Raw genomic sequence first — 27096 nt, 5'->3', positions numbered from 1 at the left:
GCTACCTTATAGGCTTGTGGTACATAGCTTCTAAAGATAGATTGATGATATCTAATATGAATGTATCTATTAAGGGTAAAGCTTCCTTGAGCAGTCCGGTTGGAATAGGGTCTGGAGGATCTGGTGAATTCTTTCTCTAATAGCTACAATTTTATTCAGAAAGAAAGTCATGAAGTCATTGCTGTTCAGAGGCTCAATGTCAGAGAACTGAAAATAATTGTTAAAAACTAAGTTTTTGACTTTTAACCCTGTGGAGGAAACAGAGTCATCATGAGCGACTTAATGAGGTTTGTTAATGGGAGGAGGGACAATGTCCAGGGTGGGACTCCTGTTGATGGAAAGAGACATTCAGCTAACGGCTAACGGACATTTGTGTAGCTATTGTTGAACTTCCTCAACCTACAGAAAGTCACTTTACTTGGTTTAATTAATGTTAGCTGAGTTTAAGCAGCTGCATCAGACTGGAACTGAGCTCACACCTGATTCTAACACCTGATATACACGGAATGAGCCATTTCACAATAAAATGAAGCACAGTCTGATTCCTGAGGAGGAAGTAACATGTAAACTGAAGCAGTTTGCTTCATTTAGGATTAGAATGATCCAAAGGCCCAAACGTCCTCTGCTGGGATCATTGTAATAATCAAGCTGTTTCCAAAAGGGAAGAATTAGTTAGAAAAGTGTCAAAACTAAAAACTATCAGAGTCTCCACTGACAGCTGATGTGTCCTCAAACACATTTGTCTCCATGTTAGAGACGTCTGTCTAAAACCCAGGACAGTTCAGTTCAGACTCAGCTTCCACTGAGAGAACGTTCAGGTGACGTGATGAATGAAACGGTTATGTTCTAACTGTGGTTCTCTGAGGGAAGAGTCTTTCTCCAATCGTTCCATATTCCATATGTTCCAATGACGTCCTGAGCTCAGGCAACATCTGGGAAGAATCAACTGTTTCCGTGTCTCTGCAGCAGTTTCCTCACTTGATGTGTTTTGCCAGTTTTGCAATAATGAGACAGGGGGAGGGAAGATGGCTGCTGCAGCTGGATGTTTCTTACTCTTACAGACCAAATAGCGTTTCAGTAACACATTTTTAAAACACTAATACTGAACAGTTTGACTTTACAAATAGGCAAAGTGCAGTTAGTTCACCTGAACATAAAAACTTCTACTTTTGCAGAAAAGGATGATTCCTGTGTGATGAGCTGCAGACAAACATTTTTACAGATCTGCTTTTAGTTTTACGACAGCAAACATCTGTAACATCAGCTGCATTTGCAGATCATCTCTGTATAAAGTGATTTAGTGAAGGATTTGTTTAAATCAGAGCATCACAATCATTCAGATCATATCAAGTTCTACTGATTGTTTTTTACCTGAGTATAGTTTCATGATGTTGATCATGTGAATTATTCACTAACTTGTTTTTTTTCTCCTCCACAGATTCTCAGTGATCTACGTGTTTGTGAGTTTCTCTTTGACTGCAGGTAAGTTTCTCTGTGTTCTGCAGCTTTAGGTGCTGAGATTCCCACATTTCTTTAAGACATTTGAGTTTTCAGCTCAGTCAAGCTGTGCACTTTTTTGGGAATGTATGTTTTATACTTGTGTGTAGGCAGCACCACACCTCTGCTAACTGTAATCAGTGGCAGGTTTCTATCAGTCGTCATTACAAACAGTGGTGGTCTGCACTGCATTAAATAGATGAAGAGTGATGATTGTATGAGCCAACCAGCTTTTCCTCTGGTTTTTGTCTGTTGTGTATTGTGAGGTTCATTGGATTAGGAGGTATACTAAGTGTACTGAGACCTCATTAGTGACATCATTTGGCTTTGATGATTGCATTGATAGTTCATCTTTTAGGTTTGTTGTCAGTTGTCAAATAACCAATGAATAGTTGAAGAGAGTTCAGTTCAGCTTTTGATAGGAACAGATGTGGACGACAAGAGACACAGCTCGAGCAAAGGAACAGACTACAAGTGGGACCACAACAAGGCAGAAGTGAAAGTTTCAGTGTGGAGTCACACGGTTTCTTACTTAGTTCTGTGGAATCAGCCATACTTGGAGAACGTGAACGTGTTTGCGAGATTACTGAAATTACTGTTTTTGATTGGATTCTACTGATCAGGACTGGTCTGAAAGCACAACTCAACACCAGCAGAGCTTCTGACAGACACTAATAACAGAAGCTTTTTAATTTTCCCAGGCTGTAATTTGATTTGCTTTCAGATTTATCACCACTTTAAAAGTTGTGGATCTGTGTTGACACTTGATCTAATTGACAAAACAAACTCACAACTTTAGACATTTCTCAAAGGTTTTTTGTTCAAGAGCATTTATTTTCTACAATAATAGTTATAATAGTACTAATAAAACTAAATGGACACGGTGACCTGGTGGCCCAGTGATGCAGAAGGCCGCAGGATGGAATCCTACCCCACCAGGTGTGGCCACCTGAGATCTTCGGTTTTGTGTTTGAAACTAAACTGATGGTCAAAGGTCAAGAAAAACTTTTCCATCATGATCTGGACTTCAGTTCTACTTCCTGCCCCAGACTTTTATTTTGTAGCCCCCCTTTTCCTGCTTCCTGTTCCTAGTCCTTTCCTCCAGCTTTACCTTTCCTTATCTCTATTGTTTGCACCTGTTCCCCTCACTATTTAGGTCCAGCTTTCCCCACAGGTCCCTGTCAGATCCTTCTGTACTGTATATACTAATACTGTCATACAATGAGCACAACTCATTTAATATCTCTACATTTTTATGTTGTGCACTTTGTTACTGAGTTGCTGCACAGCTTCAAGCCAGAGACTCTGATTCTTCTGCATGAGGGGAGTTTTGCAGCTTTATTGTTTGTTTGAACATGTGGAGAGTTGTGTAACTGTGTGTAGTACTAAGGCACCTTTATATTATTTTGACCAGTAATTCTGTGTATTTTAGGTTTTTGTACTGAACTTAAAATTTGTTATCTAATTATTTCTGTGTTGAATGTGAAGGTGGACATGAAGCTTGTATATTGTGCATTATTTATCTTGTCTTATCAACTGCTGTTACGATTTTGCAGGATGTGTGTAGGAGTCACTCTTCTGTAGGTTTTTCTTCTATTGTATGTTGTATTCAGATACAGTCGGTGTCCACAAATGCGAATCAAATCTACTTCAGGACAGTTCAGGAAAAAGGAATTCAAATATTTGTTTCATGAATGAATCAGACTTCAGGTTCGTGATGTTGAACGTCCAGGGAAAATGATTGTTACTATTGTTAGCACTACTACTGCTGTAACTACTCCTTATATTGTTTCTGCTACCACTTCTGATGCCAGTAGTATTATGGTCTCACAAGTACTGATAATTATAATACTTACTGTTACTATTTCTATTTGCTGTTAACGGCTTTTTAACACTCTTCTTTCTAAAACTATTGCTACTACTGTAACTTCCAGCACTACTCTAATTGCTGGTAGTAAGTAGTAACTTATTTGATGTGTTAGTTGTACCACGTCTTCAACTAAAAGATGACTGTATCTAAATTATACTGTCATTAGGACATTATTATTATATTTGTTAATAGTACTAATAAATAAGTTTTCTTTTCTTTTTGCTTTGAAAACTACATACTATTACTACTAATACTTACTAACACTACTACTTGTACTGTTACTAGTTGTAGTAAAAAAACTGTTTTTGCTATTTTTGTCAGCTGTGTCGAATGTAACTTTCCCTCTGCTGTCTTACATTATTTTATAAATATAAAAGGGAAATACTCCTACTACTCTACTAGTATAGTCATAGATCGTAGTTTTTGTATTTTAGAATAATGTATCAATGGAATATTATACATGAATGATCTGAAAAATATCTGAAAATCTGTTAACCCAAACACATTCAGTGCTTCCTGATGCAGACTAGGAATAAGTACGTTTCATTTCTGGTACATGGTTTATGTGGTTTAGATCCTCAGAATTTACATACAAAAAATCATACTGTAAATCAGGGAGCTAAGAAGCAGCATCAGGTCAGAACTGTGTTTAGAGTCTCTCTAGTTTCTGATACTGAACCTGATCATGGTTTGGATGATCCTGCTGGTGTTTCTGGTCTGTGCAGAGGCCCAGAATGTGACAAAGGTCAAAGTGGAGCTGGGTCAGAACGTCACTCTGAACTGTTCATGGAACAATTCAAACACCCACTGGTTCACAGAGATCAACAGTCAGGTTAGTGGATCCATCGGTCGCTCTTTCAGTAATGATTCTTCTGGTTCCCAGTACTACGTTTATACTTTTAGACCCAAATATTCAGCCTTTGGAAACAGCCTCCTGATCACCAACATCACAGCAGAGGACTGCAGACTGTACTTCTGTGGCAGGAGGATAAATGGTGACATTCAGTTTGTGGACACATTCCGTCTGGTCTCAGGTTGGTTTTGTTTTTTTAACAAATGCTTCTTTCAGGCCTCTTGAGTTTCTAAAGCAGAGATTTCATAGTTGCCTTTCAGTCCAGGGGGTTGATGTCCAGCTCTAAATAATCAGGTATAATGTGCCATATAAATGTTGAAATCTTCTTTGCTGTTCCCCTGCTTTCTGTCTGCCTGCCAGTCAAAACACCATTTACATGGGTTTTCTTGCAGAAGGGGGTCCCCAGCCAGAAACCAATGCTTTCTGGGGGAACCTTGGCATGGATAAGTTTGGGAACCCTGTGTTGGGGAATCTTGGTCGTGATAATTGTTCTTCTCTGCCAGGACAAAAACTATCTTGTAAAGGGGGGCAGCCAGTTTAGCTAATCCTCAATAAAGTGCCTGTAATAGCTGCCAAAACTAAGAAAAGACCTGTGTCCTGACACAGCACCTGATTCAGTCAGTCACAGCTACAGTATTTGAGTCCATATAGAGACACCTGCAGCTCTCTGCTGATACACACAGTTTGGACATGTGGTTTAGTAATATATGAATCTTTCACAACAAAAAAAAACAAACACTAGAAGTTCTAGGGTGAATACAGTAGGATAACAACCCTCAAAAAGAAGAATTGGACTCAAACTGTAGCACAACTAGATTCAAAATTTCACACAAAGAAGGTACAAATACTGCAGTGGCACCAAGATATCACACTGTGTGGCATGTGTTTTTGATTCACAAGCATTTACACTTCCTGTATTTTTCCCCTGAACGCAACACACCGCTGTGCACAGTAAGTTTTTGCCCTCTGCTGTTAAAACTCGGCAACTGCAGCAAAACCACTACACCACAACAACACCACAAAATCCAGTTGACAGGATATAAGTGATTTTCAACACCTGGTTACATTCACCCCTGCGAAACTGTCAATGTCCACGATGACAGCGTAACTGTTCTTAACTTCTTTAAGAGCCTCTCTGAAGAAAACACTTCTCCCAAACCCGTAAGGAATTGTGATACCACTGCTGGACTCAGTGACTTGAAATCTGACCTAGGCTCATGATGTGGATTTGGATGAGTCCCTTCATTTATCCTTTTGCTTCTGCGTGGAGCTGGTATTGGGGAGTTAACTCCAAATTCAGAACCGGTTTCTTTCTCTGACGTTCAGTTGGGAAAGTAGACTGTGAAAAAGACTGTGGGTCAAACCAGGACTCATGCTCAACTGACTCTGCCTCTCCCTGGCCCCTGGCAGGAACCTCATCTTTTTCTGGCTCAGACATAGATTCCACCAGCTCATACTCACAGTACTCAGAAGGTAAACTCTCAGCAATAAAACCAGGGTTCAAATCAAAAGAAACATCCTCCACTACAACCCCTTCCTCTGATTCCCCATCTGACCTCGTGTCTGACTCAATGTTGGTTTCGATGACAACATCTGACTCACTGGTTTTGCCACATTTCTAGGAGTTTGCTTAGGTGGTGTAATACAAGGTCTGATATCCTCTGTATTCACTCTCTTAGATGATCCTTCTGCAGGTTGTATAGTGTAAGTAGTTCCTACGATATCTAAAACCTGGTACACAGTTGCTCCCCATCTTGTATTTTGTTGCGACCTGCAGACCGATGTCGCAAATAGACATGCTGACCTATCTCTATTGCCGGACAGTAGACCTTGTCACTCTTAATATCAATACGTTCTGCAGCCTTTTGTTCTGCACATTCCTTAGCTTTGACATGTGCCTCTTTCCATCTCAGCTGGTGTATAGCAAGCCACTCAAGCTTGTTGTCTCCAGGATGCTCTTTGGCAAGAAGTGCGTCAACTGGAAGGTGTGGTTCCACCCTTATAAAGTGGATAGTAGGGGGAGTAGCCTGATGTTGCCTGTGGGGTCACGTTGTAGGCATAACTACATATCTTCTGGTAAATGCTCAGGCCAATGCTTCTTTTTGTTAGCTGGAAGTGTACGCAACAACTCATGCATTGTGCAGTTAAAGCGCTCACACTGGGCGTTTCCAGTGGGATGGTGCCGGGTTGTACGTGTTTTCTTCACCCCATATAGTTTACAGAGCTCAGAAATAACCCCACTTACAAAATTGCAGCCCTGATCAGAATGCAATCGCTCAGGCAGACCGTACTTCATGAACCATTCTCTCAACAGCACCTTTGCTGTGGTCTCGGCCTTCTGGTCGCGAGTGGGAAAAGCCTGAGTGAACTTGGTAAACACGTCTGTGATTACTAGAACGTTTTCTTGTCCATCTGTTGCTGGTTCAAGCACAGTGAAATCAACTGCAACAACCTCTAGAGGTCTGGAGGCAAGAAAGGACTTCATGGGTGGGTAAATCTTGGGATGCGGCATTTTGGTTAAAACACAGCGCTGGCAGTTTTTTATCCAATGCTCAACATCTCTGTGCATGCCCACCCCGAACGCTCTCTGCCTCAGCAGGTGCAGGGTTCTTTCTATGCCTTGATGACCCATACAATCATGTACCCTCTCCAGAATCTGTTTCTGCAAACAATTAGGAACAAGAAACTGCAAACAGTCTCCATAGCGTACATCCTCAACCACCCCATGCAACAATCCATCTCTCTCTCTGATATGCTTCCATTGCTTAAAAAGGGACTTCACAATCTGAGGAAGACTTAACCTTTCTTGGGGACTTGGTCTACACTTACGATCCCAAAATGTACAAAACACACTAAGCACTGAGTCCTGACCTTGAAATGTTTGTAACTCTTCCTTGGAATAGCCTGGGAGAGTTGGAGTGGATTCCCTACCACTCGAGTGACAATCACCAGCCCTTACCTGACTGACCTGACAGCACTCGACTCCAGCTGTGACTAACTCTGGTTCTATGGGGGGTTCCCTGGTGAAGCACATTACAAATGGCAACACAATCATGAAACTCTTCATCATCTTTGTTAAAGTCAGGCTCCCCTGCTAAAGGGTGCTTTTAGAGAGCATCAGTTGCATCACTGTTCAATGGCTCCCAGTTTTGCACTTTTGAGATGACACAGAGGATTGTTATCAGTAATGACAGTGAACTTTGAGCCAAACAAGTAACCACAAAATGTCTCAGTTTTTTCTCAATTTCTCAATTTCACAGTGGTGTTAGCAGTTGAACTGCTAACACCACAACATTAATTAATCACATCATGCAGAGGGGCTGTAGCTCTCTCACTGTAGATGGCACCAGCCACTCCCTAATAGCCATCACCTTGGAGGGATCTGTTGCAATGCCATCTGCAGATATCTGATGCCCCAGAAATCTGACTCCTCTCTGAAGGAAATTACATTTTTCCCAATTAACCTTGAGTCCAGTGTGCTTGAGACGCTTAAACTCTATGTCCAGCCTTTCCAAATGGGACTGAAAAGAGGGAGAGAACATCAAAATATGATCTAGATAAACTAGCATTATCTCAAAAATGAGGTCATTCATAGTCACCTGAGTCATCCTTTGAAAAGTTGCAGGACCATTGCAGACACCCATTGGCATGTGCAGATACTCAAAAAGACCAAAAGGTGTTGTGAAAGCGGTCTTATGGGGGTCTCGCTCATCTACCACAACCTGGTGGTAGCCATTGGCGAGGTTGACGGTGGAAAAGTATTTGGAACCCTTCAATGCATCAAAGCTCTCATCGATGCGGGGTAGTGGGAAGGCATCCTTCACGGTTTTTAAGTTGCGATAGTCCACGCATAAGCGGATACTACCATCACTTTTCCGCACTATTACTACAGGAGAAGCATAGGAACTTTCACTGCACCCTTTTTCAACAGTTTTGAATTGTGTTCTTGGACTTCTTTGTACTGGTTGGGTGGGATACACCAATAGGGCTGGGTGACTGGTGGGTCATCAACCAGCTTGATTTCATGTTTTACTTTGTCAGTAGACCCAAGATCATCATCATTGTTTGCAAATATTTCTGTGTACCAAGCCAGTAGTGCACAGAGAGCAGCTCGCTCCTCTTCAGTGCCATCTATATCAAGTTTTTCTAAGACAGATTGCACTTTACTTTCAAACTGTCAAACTCATTTTTCGTGTCAACAGAAACCTGTTCAACATCTCCGGAGATGCCGTGGATCTTCACTCCACAGCTCTGGTTATTTTCAACACATTTGACAGGAAAAATCATACTAGGATAGGTATGATTTTTCCTGTCAAATGTGTTGACACAACCAAATGTCCTCTTGTGAGAAGTTAACAGTCTGGACTGGCAGGATGTGACTTTTGTTGTCTACAAGTTTTGGGATGACAAGTACGCCTGGGGGAAGTGGTGCATTTCCTGGTTCAATAAGAAGTTGTGTATCTGTGCCTATCTGGGAGAAATGACCCTTAACCATTACAGCTGAAATGGACGCAGCAGGTACTCGCAGCTTGTCTCTACCTAAAACCCGGGCCATTATCTTCTGTTCAACAACGCATGTCTGAATTTGCTGGAATGCACTCCTCCACCCAGAATCCAATGCACCTCCCGACACTCTATCAAACTCTGAGACAACCAGCTTTCGACACTTATCAATGACATTCATACCAGTGATACAGTGTTCTGCTGGGGTCACACTATCAGATGCTTTCAAGACTAGGATTTTCAAGCCCATCGTGTCAACTTCCAATTCAACATAACCTTGATAAGTGATTTCAAGGCCATTTGCAGCACTTAACTTGAGCCAACTAGAAGTAGCAAGCATGGCATCATCATCCCCTAACAAATGGCTCCCTGTATCCAGCAAACAGCAAGTTGCTACCTTGTTTAGCTTAACATCGACTACTGGACACTTGCCTATAACACGCTCGATCACTTGCTCTCGTGTAATTTCAGATTTGGTTGAGTCCATCATCGGCCCCTGCATTGCCCGACTCACTGCAACCAGGGGTTCCCATTTCCCAAATAGTTTGAAGTAGGAAGGCTTTCTAATCTTTGCAGCGCTTCTGTGGGCACTGTTTGGCAACATGACCTTCAGTCTGACATCTGAAACAGTGGGCTTACCATCAGTGCTAAATTTTGGGACAGATTTTTTGGTTTGCTATCTGCCATTGTGCTCGAGCTTTGGGTTTTAGTAGTCAAATCCTTCACTGCTCTGGTCAGTTCAGTAATCACTTTACCTTGTTCTGTAAGAACTTTCAAAACATCATCCAGTGAAACAGATCGCTCAGCTTGGCCTGAAGCACTAACTTTCCCTTGCTCAGCTAGAGCCTTCATGACATCCTCTAGATAGCATGGATTCTCACTGGTAGTAACAGCTCTACACTGCATATCAGTTGTCAGATGGCTGCAGGCTATCACTTTACTCTTTCCCGTACTTCTATCAGGGAGGAGTCAGGATGAGCTCTTTTTTGAGCTCTTATTTACGAAGCTCTCGTCTCAATGCGGGATTTCTTACACCCTCTATAAACTGATCTCTCAATGCAATTTTTCCATTAGCAACAGAGCTACAATAATATTTCAGTACTGAGCTCAGTGCTTGTAATAAGGCATAAGAAAAGTCACGTATGTCCTCACCGTCTCTTTGCTTGCAGCTATAAAAGTTCCGTAACAACTGGGAGGAACTACGTCTATCTCCAAAAGCCTCTCTGAGATAGCTAACCAGGTCACTCGTCTGCTCAGTTTGGTCATCTTTACGTAAACGCACCTCGTCTAAAGCTGACCCTCTCAGGAGTGACATGACAAAATCAAACTGTTCAGGTGGGGACATCAATGAATTCATCTACTGAGCTTCCATCCTTATCCAAATCTCCACTAAATGGTGCAATATGTCGTTCCCTCAGCACGTTCACATATGATCTAGTTGGTTCCAGTCATGACTTTTTGTTGCTTTTTAGCTAATTCAATTACCTGTCTTTGCACATCAACTTGTCCTACTGCATCCTCCTACTGAATCACTATCCTGGTCATTCGCAAAACCCTGTTCATTTTCTACTACACTCTCCTCACCTTGGATTAGACGGAGAACAGACATGTTTTTTTTTTCTTTTTCTATACACTTGATTCAGTCCAATAAAATTCAGTCTTTATTCTTTTTTCATATAGCTCAGTCTGTATCACACAGGAAAAGGATAAACCTGTTGACTTCACTCAAGGCTCACGAGCAATGTCCACTCCAGCCAAGAGTTGTTCTCCGTCTAATGACAACTTCTGTGGTGTACTCTAAAGCTTCAACTACTGGTCCCTCCTTGTCAAGTGGCTTCTCCACTACATCCAAGACACCAACACTCTTTGAAGAGCCCCCTGCTCCTCAGCTCCCCAGTATCTGCAACCAGACTACTTTTCACCACTGCCGTATAATTTGTACTATATTGTGCACACAACTGCTTTTTGAATCTAGATATTTAGTTGTGTTTTTTAAAAGAAACCCACTCCTGGTACCAAGATTTGAAACCCGGCAAATGACACTCCACACTTCAAATAACAATGTGGGTTCTTTATTTCTTGAAGGTATTAAATTTTCTTCCCACTGATGGAACGTGACTAAAGTTTAACAAAGTTAGAAATTTCAAAAGGAACAAAACAAACAAACACTAGAAGTTCTAGGGTCAATACAGTAGGATAACAACCCTCAAAAAGAAGAATTGGACACAAACTATAGCACAACTAGATTCAAAATTTCACACAAATATGGCAGTGGCACCAAGATATCACGCTGTGTGGCATGTGTTTTTGATCCACAAGCATTTACACTTCCTGTATTTTTCCCCTGAACCACAAAATCCAGTTGACAGGATATAGGTGATTTTCACCACCTGGTTACATTAAGGCCTGAACACACTTTAAATATGATGTGTTGAACCTAGTTTCACAATGTTGAGCTGGTTTTGTGAGTGTTTTCATTCACTATTGATTTCTGCTCATAACTTATTGATAGATTTACAATTTAGCATCAGCATTAATGCAAACAGAAAGTGCGTCACAGTAAACAGCCTGGAGCTGTGGCCCCTGTTTAACCAGGTTCAAAACACTGGCAGGATCAGCTCTGTAGTGTTTGGTACCTTTAGCGTGATCACGGTCAGAACATAAAATACTGATCAGATCAGTTGGCTCATGTTTACTGTACTTTTATTCACCTTTTTCAGTCTTTCTTCCCCAGATGTTGCTCCCAGTCCACCCAACAACGTCTCTAAAGAGAACAACGATCAGCAGCACGACGTGATGTGTCAGAATAAGGTTGTGATATGCAGCTCATACGTCCTGAATGTCTTCCTCTTACTGGGTGAGTCTGTGATTAGTTTAAAGTTGTTCTCTTAGCATTTGGGGCCTTATTAGATTGGTGCTAGAGCAGACAGGAAGCATGAGGGACGATGCTCAGTGTTTTTCTGTGTGCATTCTATCACATGAGGAAGATCATTAGATTCCTAACTGAGTTGGCCACACTGTGAGCTACAAACTATATCTTGTGTATTTTACATATTCATCTGCAGAAAACCCAGCAGGTGGTGAGTGTATATATAGCAGAGTGATGGTTAAAGTTACGTCTTTGTGTTTGAATGTGAAGTGGAATCAGTTTGAAGGTGACTCAGCTGAGGCTCTGCTGCAGGTTTGCTTTGTTCACTGATTTGGTTGAAGAAGAAGAAGAACTGTAGCCGTCAGGTGACTCATCCTTCACCTAATAACACAGGAACTCTGGATTCACAGCAGGTGAACAAACCTATTTATACTGTCACAGTACTAATACTTCTAGTACTACTGCAGATAATACTATTGCTACTAGTATTTCTGATGCCGTTATCTGTTACAGTTACTGCTTCTACTACCTACTGCTGCTAGTCCTCAGTACTTCTGCTGATAATGTTAATGGTACTAATACTAGTTACTGCTATATCTACTAGGAGATGCTGCAGATTTTACTACTATTCTAACTACAACCTGCTATCAGACCAGTTTTGTTCTGGGACCCACTCCTGTACACAAACATTAAAGCTAAGGAAGCTGTGGACTTGACACATCTGTGTCCTACATTTATTAGAGATGGGAAAAAGCTGTTTAAGTCTTAAAACCTCTTAGATTTTACTTCTTAGATTTAAGAGAAATCATCAAAAATCAAAAACCATGACCTGGGTCACTGAGGATCTCCACACTTTGGTTATGCAATACTGTACTAGATCTCTTTCTACTAGTACTACCATTTCTATGAGTGGTACTACTCCTGTGTGGTACTCAGTACTCTTCCTGTGTGTTGCAGTACGAAGAGATCCAGTTCCCCCCCGTCAGAGCCCCCCCACCTGCTGCTTCTTCAGAGTATGTTTACGCCAACTATCAGCTTCCTTCCAACTAATCCTGGACGCTGACGGAGACACCTGGACTGTACCTGTACACCAGGTCTACTCACCTGTAGTATTCATGTTTGACCTTCACACAGCTGGGACAAAGGACTTCCTGTTCCACTGTCAGTCTGTGAGACAAACCTGTCAGAGGGTGGATTTTGTCTCACAGGAAGTCTTCTTGTTGCTTGTCCACTTGTTTAGTTAGACACTTGTTTGTCTGTGTTACCGCAGTGAAAATCCCTCAGTCGTGTGAAGGGAGAATTTTTACTTTTACTTTATGTGGAAAAGTAGTTGGTGTGTTGTAGTGTGTTGTAGTGTGTTGTGTGGGGGAATAGAGTAAATTTAGTCATATAGTTAGATAATTAGCAAATAGTCAACCAAGATGGTCTTATTGAAGAGGTCAGAAAGAGGACAAGAAGTAACAGGTTGAGTCATGTTTAGAGGACTCAACCTGTTAGACTCAAACCCTCTGATTCCTCAGATGGACAGAAAACAACTTTACACAAGATGGAGGCTCTTCACTAGTTCACACACACACCCCGAGGATGATGATGATGATGCCAGTTTCCAGCGCTGGGCACCTTATTACCGGGATGAACTGAACAGTCTCGTTCCTTGGAGAGTTGCAAAAGTTTCAGCAGCTTCTGTTTCTAAATAAATTTGTGTTGCTGCTGTTTTGTGTTTGTTTCTAATCAATAAAGTTACTTTTTGGTTGTGTAGTTGTAAAAAGTAGTTGTTTGTCTGTTGTCAGTACAGATTCATGTAGTGTGTAACTTCATTGAGGTGCAGTCTCTAAGCCAGGTCCATTCTTTGACACAAAGCCTGATTCATAGAGAATCCAAAACTCCAAAAACTAAATTTGGTCATATGTAAACAATATGTGGGTAAAACAGGTTGTACATTTTTAACCTGACTCAACCAAGATACTTAGACACAACATTTTGAGGCAAAGGCACAAGCAAACATCCCCACACTTTCTACACTGCTACACTGATGTCTGTCTGTGCTCTTTCTTTGAGATTTAGGTGCAGAGGAAGGTGAGGACGAGTTCTGTTTTCAGTGAGGTTGCAGAGTCTGAAGCTTGTTCCACCATCATGGGATCACTGAGCTGAGGCTACCAGACTCTGTTGGGGGAGGGACTGTAGGCCTGAATGAGGGACTACAGGTAGGAAGGTGCCGTTGAGAGTTTGGTGGTTTAACACTGGCTGTTGTTGATACTCCAGGTCTTTTTGACACAGAACAAACCAATGAGCAGGTGGTCAAAGAAATTGCTGAATGCTTCTCGTTTGTTGCTCCTGGACCTCATGTCATCTTGGTTGTTCTCCAACTGGGACAGTGCTTCACTGAGGAAATGTTCCAAGAGGCTGAAAAGATTAGAGAAGAAATGGAACAACTTCTGAGAGAAAATCCAAACATGAGCCGTCCACCTGGGTCTGACTCCTGTGTTGGTCTTTTTTCTGTGGAAAAAACAGTTTTCATGAGAAGCTGATTCAGTGACAAATAGGGTCCTTTACCTCCTGAATCCAGATCCTGAATCGCTTTCTTTCTTCAGCTGAATGGAGCAAACACCGTGTTGTGGGGGGTAAACCTGCTCTAATGAACCACAACAAGCACAAACGCACATGATCCAGAACCCTGCTGTGATCTGGGTCCTGCACCATAAAGTGAGCCCAGCTGTGTTGGGGGTTCTGTCTGCCTGTCACCTGGTTCTGTGAGATCTGGGTTTTCCTCGTGTTAATTCTTTATATTGTGTTAGTTTGACACACTGACGTCCGTATTCAGGATTCAAGACACAGGAAACTGCAGTGTCATTAGCTTTACTTGTGTCCAACCAGCAACCTGTCCAACTTGTCACCAATAGTTACAAGACGTCACACATCATCTGCCTGTGACGGATAAACATGGCTGAATACACTCATCTTCGTAAGTACATTTAATACACTGCTGTTTGTAGCCTGAGTTCATTTTCGACATTACATTTCAACTGGACGTAAACTTTGTTAGTGTGTAACAAGCCTGTGGATGCACCTGTGTGTTCTTTGATTAATATAATGATTTTTTTGAGCTTGTAAATATTTATTTGTTTTTAACAAAACCTTTAGAGATGAGATGCAATAAGAAGTTAATTATGAAAAAATCAACACTAGATGAAAATATGAGCTTAAACACAATATGGGTTTGTTTAGCAATGTATCCATGTGTGAGTTAGTATGTGCATCTACAGCCTTGCAAAGGTTTAGACAAAACAATATAAATCCAGTAAGTTAGCACAGTAGCTTCATTAGTAAATGAACGTGAGAGTGCTGACACAGAACCTCTTCAACCAGTTTACCTGTAATTGACACAGAGTGTTGTCCTGTGTACAGGTTGTGTTTACGGCCAGTGATAAAGTGACACACACATCTGTGGATAGCAACAAGTTACATTTACCTCTATACTTACATTTTCAGCTAAAGTATATCTGTTGGAGTCATTTTGAAGTTAGGAGAAAAAATCCCTTTCAACCCCCCCAGCATTGGTTTTTGAGTTCAATTAGCCATAAATGAAGTTAGAGGATGTTTTCTTCAGGTCTGTGTCATCACAATGTGCACTGGAAGAAGCTGAACTACATCCAAACCACCACGGAGAAATGTAGTTATTAAAGCTGCTTAGAAAAAACTGTTCAAACATGATGTAAAAAACATTTAAAATGGACCATGTACACAAATGTTGCTCAGTAATATTCATCTTGTTCGCCTGACTAGAGAATAGCTAGTTACAATAGTTCTGCTACTGTAGAATGTTGCTCCCTATGTTGGTGTGTGAGTCAGTTGGGTTATAAATAATGATATTAACATTTTGTTCTAATATTATTATCGTGTTACTGGTAGAAATCGTACAGAGCCCGGGAAGTGACTCCATAGGAAAAACAGAAAACTTATTTAAGGTCTCACAAAAGTGAATGTGTTTTTTCTTTCAACCATCTTTTCTTTTCTCTCACATGTTCACAGCAGCAAGAAAACGAGCAGAAAGAGACAATTGGTTTATTCAGGCCACGGCTGCCGGAGCAGCTGTTAGAGCAACTGCTGAAGTAACTACTATAGCAACTTTTAGAGCAAATAATGGAGCAAATGCTGAAGCAATGCAGTTTCTGGAGCAGTTGTTGGAGCTGCACCTGGTCCACTGGGAGTTGTATTTGGACTTACAGCTGCAGTGGGACGTGAAGTGGGAGCTAGAATTATGGCAACTAGAACGTGAATGTGATATTCACTGTTACTCTTAAAGCAACTTTAAAACTGAGCTACTGGGAAAATAATCTTGCCGACAGCATCTCATTTTAATATAACTTTAAATTTATGCACTAATTTTTACATTTTCTCACTTCAGCAATAGTTAATAAACAATGTTTTTAGCTTAAACGGTTGTATTTGTGAATAGTTTTATAATATCTATAATGAATTAATTTATAATAATTTTTCCTTCTTCCTCTTGTTTTAATATTGTCTTAACCCCTAAGAGCTTCTTTAATATCCCAACACATTTGTCCCTAATGACAATGTCACCTAACCCAAAACTACGAGTCAATCTTCTGAAACCACTTCAGCCTGAAATATACATATCAAATATAAAGTTTATTTTGGGTTCAGACAGTCATCAGACAGTGAAGAATAAAACACAGGTTTGTCTGTGGAAACAGTCACTCGGTTCGTAAATCTGAATCACGTTTTCCATTTTCTGCTTTGTGATTATTGTGTTGATTTGTTCCATCTTCTATTATTTCTTTCACTTCCTTTGTTATTAGAAACATGTTAAGAACTTGTTAGAAAATCACTACAATCCCTTTCATAGTGTCAAACACGCTAAACATAACTAGAAATGATAGAAATAATCACTAAAGTGATGTCAGATGTTTCCTCAACGAGAGACAGGAGTTGTGCATCTCAGACTAGCAGATAAAACAACTTTCCAGATCACTGAAAACACATCACAACTTCAGCAACAAAGTATGAAAGGAATCATGTGAACATCAAGCACTTGATGTGGCTTCTGTCTCTGTTTGTAAAGCAATAACAGGAAATATTAGACTAAAATTCTCCCACAGAGGCCGCAACTGTGTGAAAACCCGCACGTAGCTGAGGCGCCATGTGTAGCGCTCGAGCCGTAAACCGACGTGTGACGTCACCGGTCCCATGATAGTTGTCGCTCGATACGAGCTCCGACACTTGGAGTCGACACACGGCGGTTCGTCGGACATTTCCGAGCTGTGCCGAGCGCGCTGACACGGGCCAAACCAAACGGTCTCCGTGGGTCTGTGTGGTGTCAACGTTCCTGCGAAGTTACAAATCTCTGCAACATGTTTGTGACACGAGATTCTACCGTTGATACTTTTTACTCCTGCTCTTACTAGTACTACTACTTCTACCCCACTGAATACTGCTATTTCTCAGCTGCCTTTATTTTCACAGTTAGTAAAACAAATACTGCTTCTTCTATCAGTACTGCTGTTACTACCACCACTGAAACTCACTGTGTTTACTACCGTTGTAATACTGGTGTTGCTGGAATGGTTTGTATAAAAAGACATGCAGCTACAGGAAATGTCTTTGCTTTGAGCTCTGTTTTTGTTACTGGTGTCATAATATCTCTCCTCTAAAATGTTAATCTTTCATCCAGTTTTCTCACATCATTGTGCAGAAGAATCACACATATTATAAAGCACAGTTACTTTACTAGTGTTCTCTAAGTTCAAGGTCCAAGTGTGAACATTTGTATCAAGACAAAATGATATCAGTGACCCAAAAACATCAAATAACATGAAATATATGTTCTATTCACACAAACACTCCCAGTGCTTCTGTTTGATCACTTTGTGCTGATCCTGACTTTGTGTCTGTGATATATTTAGTCAGACTTTACATACAACAATCAAGGTGTGAAGTAGGAAGTGAAGAACTTGTCTCAGTGTGAAGACGGAGCAGCATCAGGTCAGAGCTGTGCTGGTTTAGAGTCTCTCTAGTTTCTGATACTGAACCTGATCATGGATCTGCTTTGGATGATCCTGCTGGTGATTGTGAGACTTTGGGAAACAGCTTCACAATCACCAACATCAGAGAACTGCAGACTGTACTTCATCAGAAAACTCAGCTCCCATGAAGTAAAAGTACAAAAGCAGCAGAGCAGGTACTTATGTAATGATACCACAGTTTGTCCCACATCACAGAATTCCCATCGTGTTTCAGTGTTCTGCCTGTAAACTCTTCCAACTTGTGCAGCATTCTGTCCTCTGTCCTGCAGTTATGGGACATGTGTCTGAACTTAGTGTGGCCACAGTCTTTGGCCTGCAAACACCTATCCAGCCTTTTTACTGCTACTACTACTACTGCTACTGCTACTTAGTAGTAGCAGCTAGTAGTAGTACTACTGCTACTGCTACTTAGTAGTAGCAGTAGTACTACTACTAGCTACTAAGTAGCAGTAGCAGTAGTAGTAGTAGCAGTAGTAGTAGTAGTAGTAGTAGTAGTAAAAAGGCTGGATAGGTGTTTGCAGGCCAAAGACTGTGGCTGCTACTACTACTACTGCTGCTATTGTTACTGCTACTACTACTACTGCTACTACTGCTACTGCTACTACTACTGCTACTGCTGCTACTACTACTGCTACTGCTACTACTACTACTACTGCTACTACTGCTACTACTACTGCTACTACTGCTGCTACTACTACTGCTGCTACTACTGCTACTGCTACTACTGCTACTACTGCTGCTGCTACTACTACTACTGCTACTACTACTGCTGCTATTGTTACTGCTACTACTACTACTGCTACTACTGCTACTGCTACTACTACTGCTACTGCTGCTACTACTACTGCTACTGCTACTACTACTACTACTGCTACTACTGCTACTACTACTGCTACTACTACTACTACTACTGCTGCTACTACTACTGCTGCTACTACTGCTACTGCTACTACTGCTACTACTGCTGCTGCTACTACTACTACTGCTACTACTACTGCTGCTATTGTTACTGCTACTACTACTGCTGCTACTACTGCTACTGCTACTACTACTACTACTACTGCTGCTACTACTACTGCTGCTACTACTGCTACTGCTACTACTGCTACTACTACTGCTGCTACTACTGCAGCAAACAGTTGTCAGGGAGACGCAAGAACAAAGTGGACAGAAGTAAACAGACACCGGACGTACTTACTGATGTTACTCACTGTACTACTATAATCCTATTAGTACTATTACTATTGCTACTTATTAGCTCATTAGGACCTTGGATTGTTTGCATTGTCTTCTGGAATTGTCCCTTTTAACTTTCTGCTACTTACCTGACCAAAGTCTCACTAAAACAAATACTCACCTGTATCCTGAGCCTCAGTGAAACCACTCCCCTCAGTCACGTCAACATCCTGCCTCCGCTCACCTGGTCATTCACCTACTTGTCTCCTGGTCCTGGTCCTTGTCTTTTTCATCCAGTTATTCAAACTCTCAGTTTATTTGGATTCATCTCTCCTGTAGGTTAAGATCAAACTTACCTGTGTGTCTCTGTCCTCAGTGCACAGTGTCCCCTCAGGACAGGTGACCCTGCAGAGACGTTGCCTCAGCCTTACTGAAAGTCTGGTGTGGTGGAGGCCTCGTCATAGTCTGGGGAAGTTAGCAGGCTGGCAGCTGTGGTTTGTGCACAGTGTTTCTGAGAAATTAAACTTCCCTCACTGTCTTCAGCACAAACAGAACTGACCAGTCACTCAGCAGAGCAGCAGCAACGTGGTCTTGACTTGTTCAAGTTAGTTTTACATAGAATCTTTACTTTTTTTAGCAGGTACCGGTGACTTTCTGAAGGTGAAGGTTTAGAAATAGAAATAAACATTAATTTTGTTGTAGTGGTTTTTCACAGACAGGAGAGAAAGAGTCAAACTCGTCACCATCAGTGGTGGTAATTACACATTCATTTAGTTATGATGGAAGATCAACGTCTTTCGTGGATTTCAGGAGTAAAAGACAGGAATCTTCATCCTCCATCATCATCCAGAAGAAAATCCAACAGTCAGACAGGAACAAACATCAGACTGACTGTCTCAGGTTTGTAGCTCTGGATGGTTCTGAGCCTGCTCATCTTCTGCTCTCTTAAAAAATGTGTTTTCTTCTTTTTCCACATTATTTCCACATGATCATTTTAAGTGTGTGTGTGTGTGTGTGTGTCTGTCAGTCTGTCTGTGCTGTTTGAGAGTTTACAAATCTGATCTCAACTAGACTCATTCATTCATATCAACACCACAGTCAGTACTGGTAAACATGGTTTTCTTTAGTGCAGTACTACTTGAAGTACAATCTGCAGCCTGTTGAAGAAGTTTGGTATTTAGTGTCATGGAAACAACCGAATTTCAGTCAAGATAGTTTTTTGAGTGGTTTTATTATGAGAGCATAAAGTATAAAAAGCACATAAATAAACAGCTGTTTGGAAAAATGTTAAATCTGTTTTTATTGAATTTAATTTGTGGGAAAGAATTGTTTGAATTTGACTTTTTGGTTTGGAAAACTGGGACTTTTTCTGCTACAAATGGAGAATCTGTTCTGTTCTGCTCAACAGAACTATGGGTCTTAGTCAGTCTGACTACAGTGCTGAAAAGTAAACGTATTTCTAGAATTTAAAGGATGTTTTACAGAAGGTGAAGGTGAGAAATAACTGATTGTCCTAAAATTAAAATGACGTAGATGTGACGTACGGGGAAAAGCAGCCTGCGTACGTTACGTTCTAACATGTGGACGTTGTAGCTAATGTCAGAAAACTGAAAATAATTGTTAAACACTACGTTTTTGACTTTTAACCCTGTGGAGGAAACTGAGTCATCATGAGCGACTTAATGAGGTTTGTTAATGGGAGGAGGGACAATGTCCAGGGTGGGACTCCTGTTGACGGAAAGAGACATTCAGCTAACGGCTAACGGACATTTGTGTAGCTATTGTTGAACTTCCTCAACCTACAGAAAGTCACTTTACTTGGTTTAATTAATGTTAGCTGAGTTTAAGCAGCTGCATCAGACTGGAACTGAGCTCACACCTGATTCTAACACCTGATATACACGGAATGAGCCATTTCACAATAAAATGAAGCACAGTCTGATTCCTGAGGAGGAAGTAACATGTAAACTGAAGCAGTTTGCTTCATTTAGGATTAGAATGATCCAAAGGCCCAAACGTCCTCTGCTGGGATCATTGTAATAATCAAGCTGTTTCCAAAAGGGAAGAATTAGTTAGAAAAGTGTCAAAACTAAAAACTATCAGAGTCTCCACTGACAGCTGATGTGTCCTCAAACCTGGGTGTGGTTTCTGTTTGTCTCCATGTTAGAGACGTCTGTCTAAAACTCAGGACAGTTAAGTTCTGACTCAGCTTCCACTGAGAGAACATTCAGGTGAAGTGATGAACAAATTGGTTATGTTACAACTGTGGTTCACTGAGGAAGGTGTCTTTGTTAATCGTAAGAATGACCTCCAACTGTTTCTGTATCTCTGCAGCAGTTTCCTCACTTGATGTGTTTTGCCAGTTTTGCAATAATGAGACAGGGGGAGGGAAGATGGCTGCTGCAGCTGGATGTTTCTTACTCTTACAGACCAAATAGCGTTTCATCGTGGTGTGTGACTGGCAGCCTGCCAACCAACACACTGCAAAAATGCTTTTCTCTGTTTTCTATTTCATGCTGTGTGATGGTTTTCTGGAAGCAGAGCTTTGATGTGGCCTTCAGCTGGCAGCTGGACATGGATGGAATATGTAACAGTGCAGAGGGTCTTGAGCTGTAGAGAACAAAAGTGAAAGGGAGCAGTAACACATTTTTAAAACACTAATACTGAACAGTTTGACTTTACAAATAGGCAAAGTGCAGTTAGTTCACCTGAACATAAAAACTTCTACTTCTGCAGAAAAGGATGATTCCTGTGTGATGAGCTGCAGACAAACATTTTTACAAATCTGCTTTTAGTTTTACGACAACAAACATCTGTAACATCAGCTGCATTTGACCAATCATCTCTGTATAAAGTGATTTAGTGAAGGATTTGTTTAAATCAGAGCATCACAATCATTCAGATCATATCAAGTTCTACTGATTGTTTTTTACCTGAGTATAGTTTCATGACGTTGATCATGTGTTGAATTATTCACTAACTTGTTTTTCTCCTCCACAGATTCTCAGTGATCTACGTTTTTGTGAGTTTCTCTTTGACTGCAGGTAAGTTTGTCTGTGTTCTGCAGCTTTAGGTGCTGAGATTCCCACATTTCTTACAACAATTTCTTACAACAATTTCTTACAACATTACAACATTAAACTTCTGAGACAAGAGGAAATGTGAACATCTACAGCTGCTGAGGAAATTGATGTTGTAAAATCTACAAGCTTGGGACAGATACTGACTGTTTTGTTGTTCAGTTGTTTCCAAGACCAAGACTGAACTTTGAATTAAAAAAATATTAGTTTGGAAGTTTCCTGGACACAGGAAGCTGTTTCTGTTTGGATTTCTTGGCCACAGCTGTTGCAGGCACAGGTCCATTCGCATAGACCTGTATAAAAACAATAGGGAAGTGCTAATTCTAGTTTCTTATTGAGGCTTATTTAAGATGTGTACATTTTAGGTACAGTAGGTGAACTCAGGTGTACTGAGAAGTTTCAGTTAGCATTAATAATCATTTTACCTCCATGAATGCTCCTATAACTCATAGCAGAACAAGATACATCACCTTATGTGCAGTAAAGTAAATGAGAGACCACAGTTGACCCATATTGGCTCTGGAAGGGTTTTTCCCTATGACAGAGCTGGAACTCCACTCACACACACACTCTAACATACTCAGCAAGAATTGGCTTTAACTTACTCAGAATACTTCAAAAATGTTCTCTTGAAACTCGGAACATGTTAGAAAATCACTACAATCCCTTTCATAGTGTCAAACACGGTAAACATAACTAGAAATCATAGAAATAATCACGAGAGCGATGTCAGATGTTTCCTCAACGAGAGACAGGAGCTGTGCATCTCAGACTAGCAGATAAAACAACTTTCCAGATCACTGAAAACACTTATCACGACTTCAGCAACAAAGTATGAAAGGAATCATCAGAAAACCAGACTGAGCTTCAGCAGGTCAACGTCCTGATCCCAGAACCCAAAGAGATTCACTGTATTGTAACAGGAAATACAGAAGAACAAAATATGTTTGTTCTTAAAAATGGTTTGTATTCAATTGTGGCAGAGATATGAATTTCATATAATTATAGATGTGACTGAAGTTTACCGTGTTTTAAGTCAGTGAACATTTGTGTCAGTTGCTGTGTGGACAAACTGTCCTGTTGTTCAGCAGACATCTGTCTTTGTACTGCTGTAATTTCTATCTGACTGTTTCAAGGAAACATTGGTGTTTTCTTACAGTGAGCTGCCTGAAAGTCATCGTGCGTTCTACAGGAAAAGATGCCCTGCTGCCCTGTGTCTACAAAGGACATAATCCTCCACCTGAGACACTGTCCATCTTCTGGAGGGACAAAGACAACAGCCCTTTGTTGAACATAAAGAAGAATAAAGCAGATAATTCATCACAGCACCAGAAGTTCAGAGGTCGAGTGGAAAGTTTTCCTGACCTGTACAAAGACGGAAACTTCTCCATCATCCTGAAGAAAGTGCAGCAGCTGGACAACGGCGTCTATGAGTGTCACGTCCCCATGGTGGACGTGGAGCAGAGAGTTCAGCTGAGTGTCTTAGGTTAGTTTAAAGAGAACTTTAGGAAGGATCACAGTGTTTATACTAAGCCCATCAGCTTCTGAATTGACTTTTCATTTTTGTTTTGGATGAATCAGGATAAAGCTCTGACTTTTATTTAAACGCTGACACCTGCTGCACTCGATTGGTTTCACTCACTTCAACATCAACTACATCACATGGTCATCATGAATGTCAGTGTACACTGACCATCCACAACATTAAAAGCATACTGTTAGCAATGATGATCATTTAATGTGACAAAGCATCTGACATGTAACATTTGGAGGGTTTAAGAGCACAGTGTTTTCAAATCTGCTCTGACTTTGGTACATTTGTAATAATAATGTTCTTACTAAATGAATTACTCAGGTTTAACAGGCCTAAAATGTCCCTGTGTTTGTTCAGATGCACCAATTAAAGAGTCGGAATTGTCCTCAGATGATGAGCTGAACCTCTTTTCTGTTCATGTTGCAGGTGAACGTGCTGCAGCAGCAACAAGTCCTACTCCTGGATCATCAGCTCATATCACTGCAGTAACACTGAACTGGCTGCATCTGCTCCTTCTGTCTGTGTTACTTTGTTCTGTAATTCAGACACAAGTTACTCTTTAAATAAAAAGTTCTATTCTAAGACTTCATGAGAATAAAACCATTACATTTTACACAGATCATACACAACATTATAACCATTTATCTAATCAACCTAATACAATCCAATACAGCAGCTCGGCCAATTCTACTTGTACTTTTTTACTTGAACCTGTCAGAAAGGTGATAATTCTGTGTTTATTATTAGGGTCATAATGGGTTGTGGAGTTATAGAAGAGCTGCTTCTAATGATTGTGCCACCTGTTAAAATGTTCTTTCAAAACTAGTGATGACGAATGAAGCCTTGTAAAACATTGAGTTTCTTTCGTCACTGTGACGACAAACAGTGACATCTGCTGACAGACTGGAATTACAGCAGCTGATTCATCATTTGACCGAACATCATTGTTTCAGTCTCATTCAAAGATGCACGTTCATAGACACAACGTGCAGCGATGTGGCTTCCGTCTCTGTTTGTAAAGCAATAACAGGAAATATTAGACTAAAATTCTCCCACAGAGGCCGCAACTCTGTCAAAACCCGCACGTAGCTGAGGCGCCATATGTAGCGTTTGAGCCATAAACCGACGTGTGACGTCACCAGTCCCATGACAGTTGTCGCTTGATACGAGTTCCTACATACAAAGTACTTTGTTTCTACTTTTAGACCCAAATATTCAGCCTTTGGAAACAGCCTCTTGATCACCAACATCACAGCAGACGACTGCAGACTGTACTTCTGTGGCAGGAGGATAAATGGCAGCATTAAATTCATGGACACGTTCAGTCTGGTCTCAGGTCAGTAGTTTTTAACAAATGTTTCTTTCATCAAACTGGAAATGAGATAATTCACAGTTGCCTCCTGTCATATGTAGCCTAGACTTTATCTCATCTCCTGACACAGGCTCACACACACACAGTTGGTTACATGGTTGTTACACGGTATTAATGTACATTAAAATGTATAATCTATTAATTTTACATTTTTGAATCAACAAGACATGTTAATCAAAAATGTTAGAACGTCTGAAAATGACGAGCTGAACGTTTGTTGGTGAACTCAGATTAGTTTGTAAAAGCCACATGAATCTGTTCAGATCAAATGTCTCATGTCACTGTCAGTCTTTTGTTCAGCTTGGTCCTTTTTCCCCAGATGTTCCCGTTGGTCCACCCAACAACAGCTCTATGGAAAACGATGATAACCAGCATCTCCACTTACTTATACGCCAGTACAAGTTCACCTTGTACGGATCCTTTGTTCTGAACTTTCTCTTAGTGACCGGTGAGTCTGTGATTAGTTTTTCAGCATTTGTATCAACAAAAAAAGATTTAGACTCTTGTAACTCTTAAGAGAGTTGAGCACATTGTGAGGTATATTCAAGATATTAACTGAAAACCAAGCAGGAAGTGAAGTCCAGGTGTTTTTGTTACTTATTATAAACCAAAGGTAGTTTTGTTCCTTCTGAGTAGGACATGTCTCTTTAACAGCATGAGATTCTTCTTCTATCTGCTCTGCATTTACCAAACATTAGGGAGAATGAAGTTACGTGTGCGATGGTTGGTTTGGTGTTTGAATGTGAAGTGGAATCAGTTTGAAGGTGACTCACCTGAGGCTCTGCTGCAGGTTTGCTTTGTTCACTGATTTGGTTGAAGAAGAAGAAGAACTGTAGCCGTCAGGTGACTCATCCTTCACCTAATAACACAGGAACTCTGGATTCACAGCAGGTGAACAAACCTATTTATACTGTCACAGTACTAATACTTCTAGTACTACTGCAGATAATACTATTGCTACTAGTATTTCTGATGCCGTTATCTGTTACAGTTACTGCTTCTACTACCTACTGCTGCTAGTCCTCAGTACTTCTGCTGATAATGTTAATGGTACTAATACTAGTTACTGCTATATCTACTAGGAGATGCTGCAGATTTTACTACTATTCTAACTACAACCTGCTATCAGACCAGTTTTGTTCTGGGACCCACCCCTGTCCACAAACATTAAAGCTAAGGAAGCTGTGGACTTGACACATCTGTGTCCTACATTTATTAGAGATGGGAAAAAGCTGTTTAAGTCTTAAAACCTCTTAGATTTTACTTCTTAGATTTAAGAGAAATCATCAAAAATCAAAAACCATGACCTGGGTCACTGAGGATCTCCACACTTTGGTTATGTAATACTGTACTAGATCTCTTTCTACTAGTACTACCATTTCTATGAGTGGTACTACTCCTGTGTGGTACTCAGTACTCTTCCTGTGTGTTGCAGCATGCAGAGATCCAGTTCCCCCCCGTCAGAGCCCCCCCACCTGCTGCTTCTTCAGATTGTGATTGAAAGCGATAAAAAACACTTTGTGTAGCCAAAATTTATATCACAAGTCAATAAGGACAAATACTTAATACACAATCAGACACAATCCTTATTATCAGTAACAGAGGGCAGATCTGTAGCAGTGTATTTGAGCATAGAGTACACAGAACTGCAACAAAGTACATTAAATATAACATCACACAGTTTATCATGTACAACTACTATAGAAGTGGAGTTGGGACATGAAAAGCAAGATGAACTGAAGAGTCCACAAATACTCTGGGAACCCTTCAGGTCCACATGTCACTCAGTGGTCATGAAGTAAAAATACTATAATCACTTCCTTGTAGATTATCACCATCATCAGGTTGGAAGAAATGTTTCGTTGATCCAAACTCAGGAGGAGGAGAACTGGATCTGCTCAGGCTGAAACACACAACAGGAGGACAGTAGTACCACTGACAGTACTGTTAGCAGTAGTAGAAGACAATGTGTAGTACAAGCTTCTGTGGTGTTAGTAGTAGATTTCTACCACTTGTAGTATTAGTACTATCACAGTAGCTTGTTTACCTGCACAGTGTCTGGGTGGTTCACCTGGTCATTACTCTGCTGCTTCTTCTTCTTCATCTTGTTCACACAGAGCGGCACCAGAATCAGACCTGCAGCACAGATCCAGCTGAGTCACTTCATATGATCAGGGTCAGCGGTTTGACCCCTGGTTCGTCCTATCTACACATCAGTGTGTTGGGCCACTGAACCCTGAGCTGTCTCTGCTATGTGTGAGTCACTTTGGATAAAGGTTTGTGCTTCAAATTCAACAT

The 27096-nt window shown here is 40.8% G+C and overlaps 3 protein-coding genes and 1 long non-coding RNA gene across 6 annotated transcripts in view; 3 read left to right on the top strand and 1 right to left on the bottom strand.

Annotated features, from left to right (window-relative positions):
• LOC137125533 (uncharacterized) overlaps window positions 1–27096 on the top strand; it is a 223963-nt gene that overhangs the window by 194143 nt on the left and 2724 nt on the right. The window lies entirely within an intron of this gene.
• LOC137125561 (V-set domain-containing T-cell activation inhibitor 1-like) lies at window positions 196–24013 on the top strand. 3 transcript variants are annotated; one of them, XM_067501215.1, is made up of 4 exons: window positions 196–287; window positions 21813–21856; window positions 23052–23378; window positions 23853–24013. In XM_067501215.1, the coding sequence occupies exons 1-4, from the start codon at window positions 271–273 to the stop codon at window positions 23987–23989; spliced, it is 525 nt and encodes a 174-aa protein (XP_067357316.1). In that variant the 5' UTR covers window positions 196–270; the 3' UTR covers window positions 23990–24013. The 3 variants fall into 3 exon arrangements, with proteins under 3 accessions (XP_067357316.1, XP_067357315.1, XP_067357317.1); XM_067501214.1 differs by lacking the exon at window positions 196–287 and adding an exon at window positions 20355–20499; XM_067501216.1 differs by lacking the exons at window positions 196–287; window positions 23853–24013 and adding exons at window positions 20355–20499; window positions 23474–23794.
• LOC137125546 (uncharacterized) lies at window positions 4053–13198 on the top strand. The gene is made up of 4 exons (XM_067501185.1): window positions 4053–4401; window positions 11458–11580; window positions 11905–12005; window positions 12550–13198. The coding sequence occupies exons 1-4, from the start codon at window positions 4053–4055 to the stop codon at window positions 12640–12642; spliced, it is 666 nt and encodes a 221-aa protein (XP_067357286.1). The 3' UTR covers window positions 12643–13198.
• Window positions 26614–27073, bottom strand: LOC137125586 (uncharacterized). Its single transcript, XR_010914176.1, has 2 exons — window positions 26846–27073; window positions 26614–26701 (listed from the first exon to the last, which is right to left on the bottom strand). It is a non-coding gene; the product is annotated as an uncharacterized lncRNA (long non-coding RNA).

Source organism: Channa argus, chromosome 4, assembly GCF_033026475.1.
Source record: "Channa argus isolate prfri chromosome 4, Channa argus male v1.0, whole genome shotgun sequence".
Classification (NCBI taxonomy): Eukaryota; Metazoa; Chordata; class Actinopteri; order Anabantiformes; family Channidae; genus Channa; species Channa argus.
This window is presented reverse-complemented; position numbering and strand designations above follow the sequence as displayed.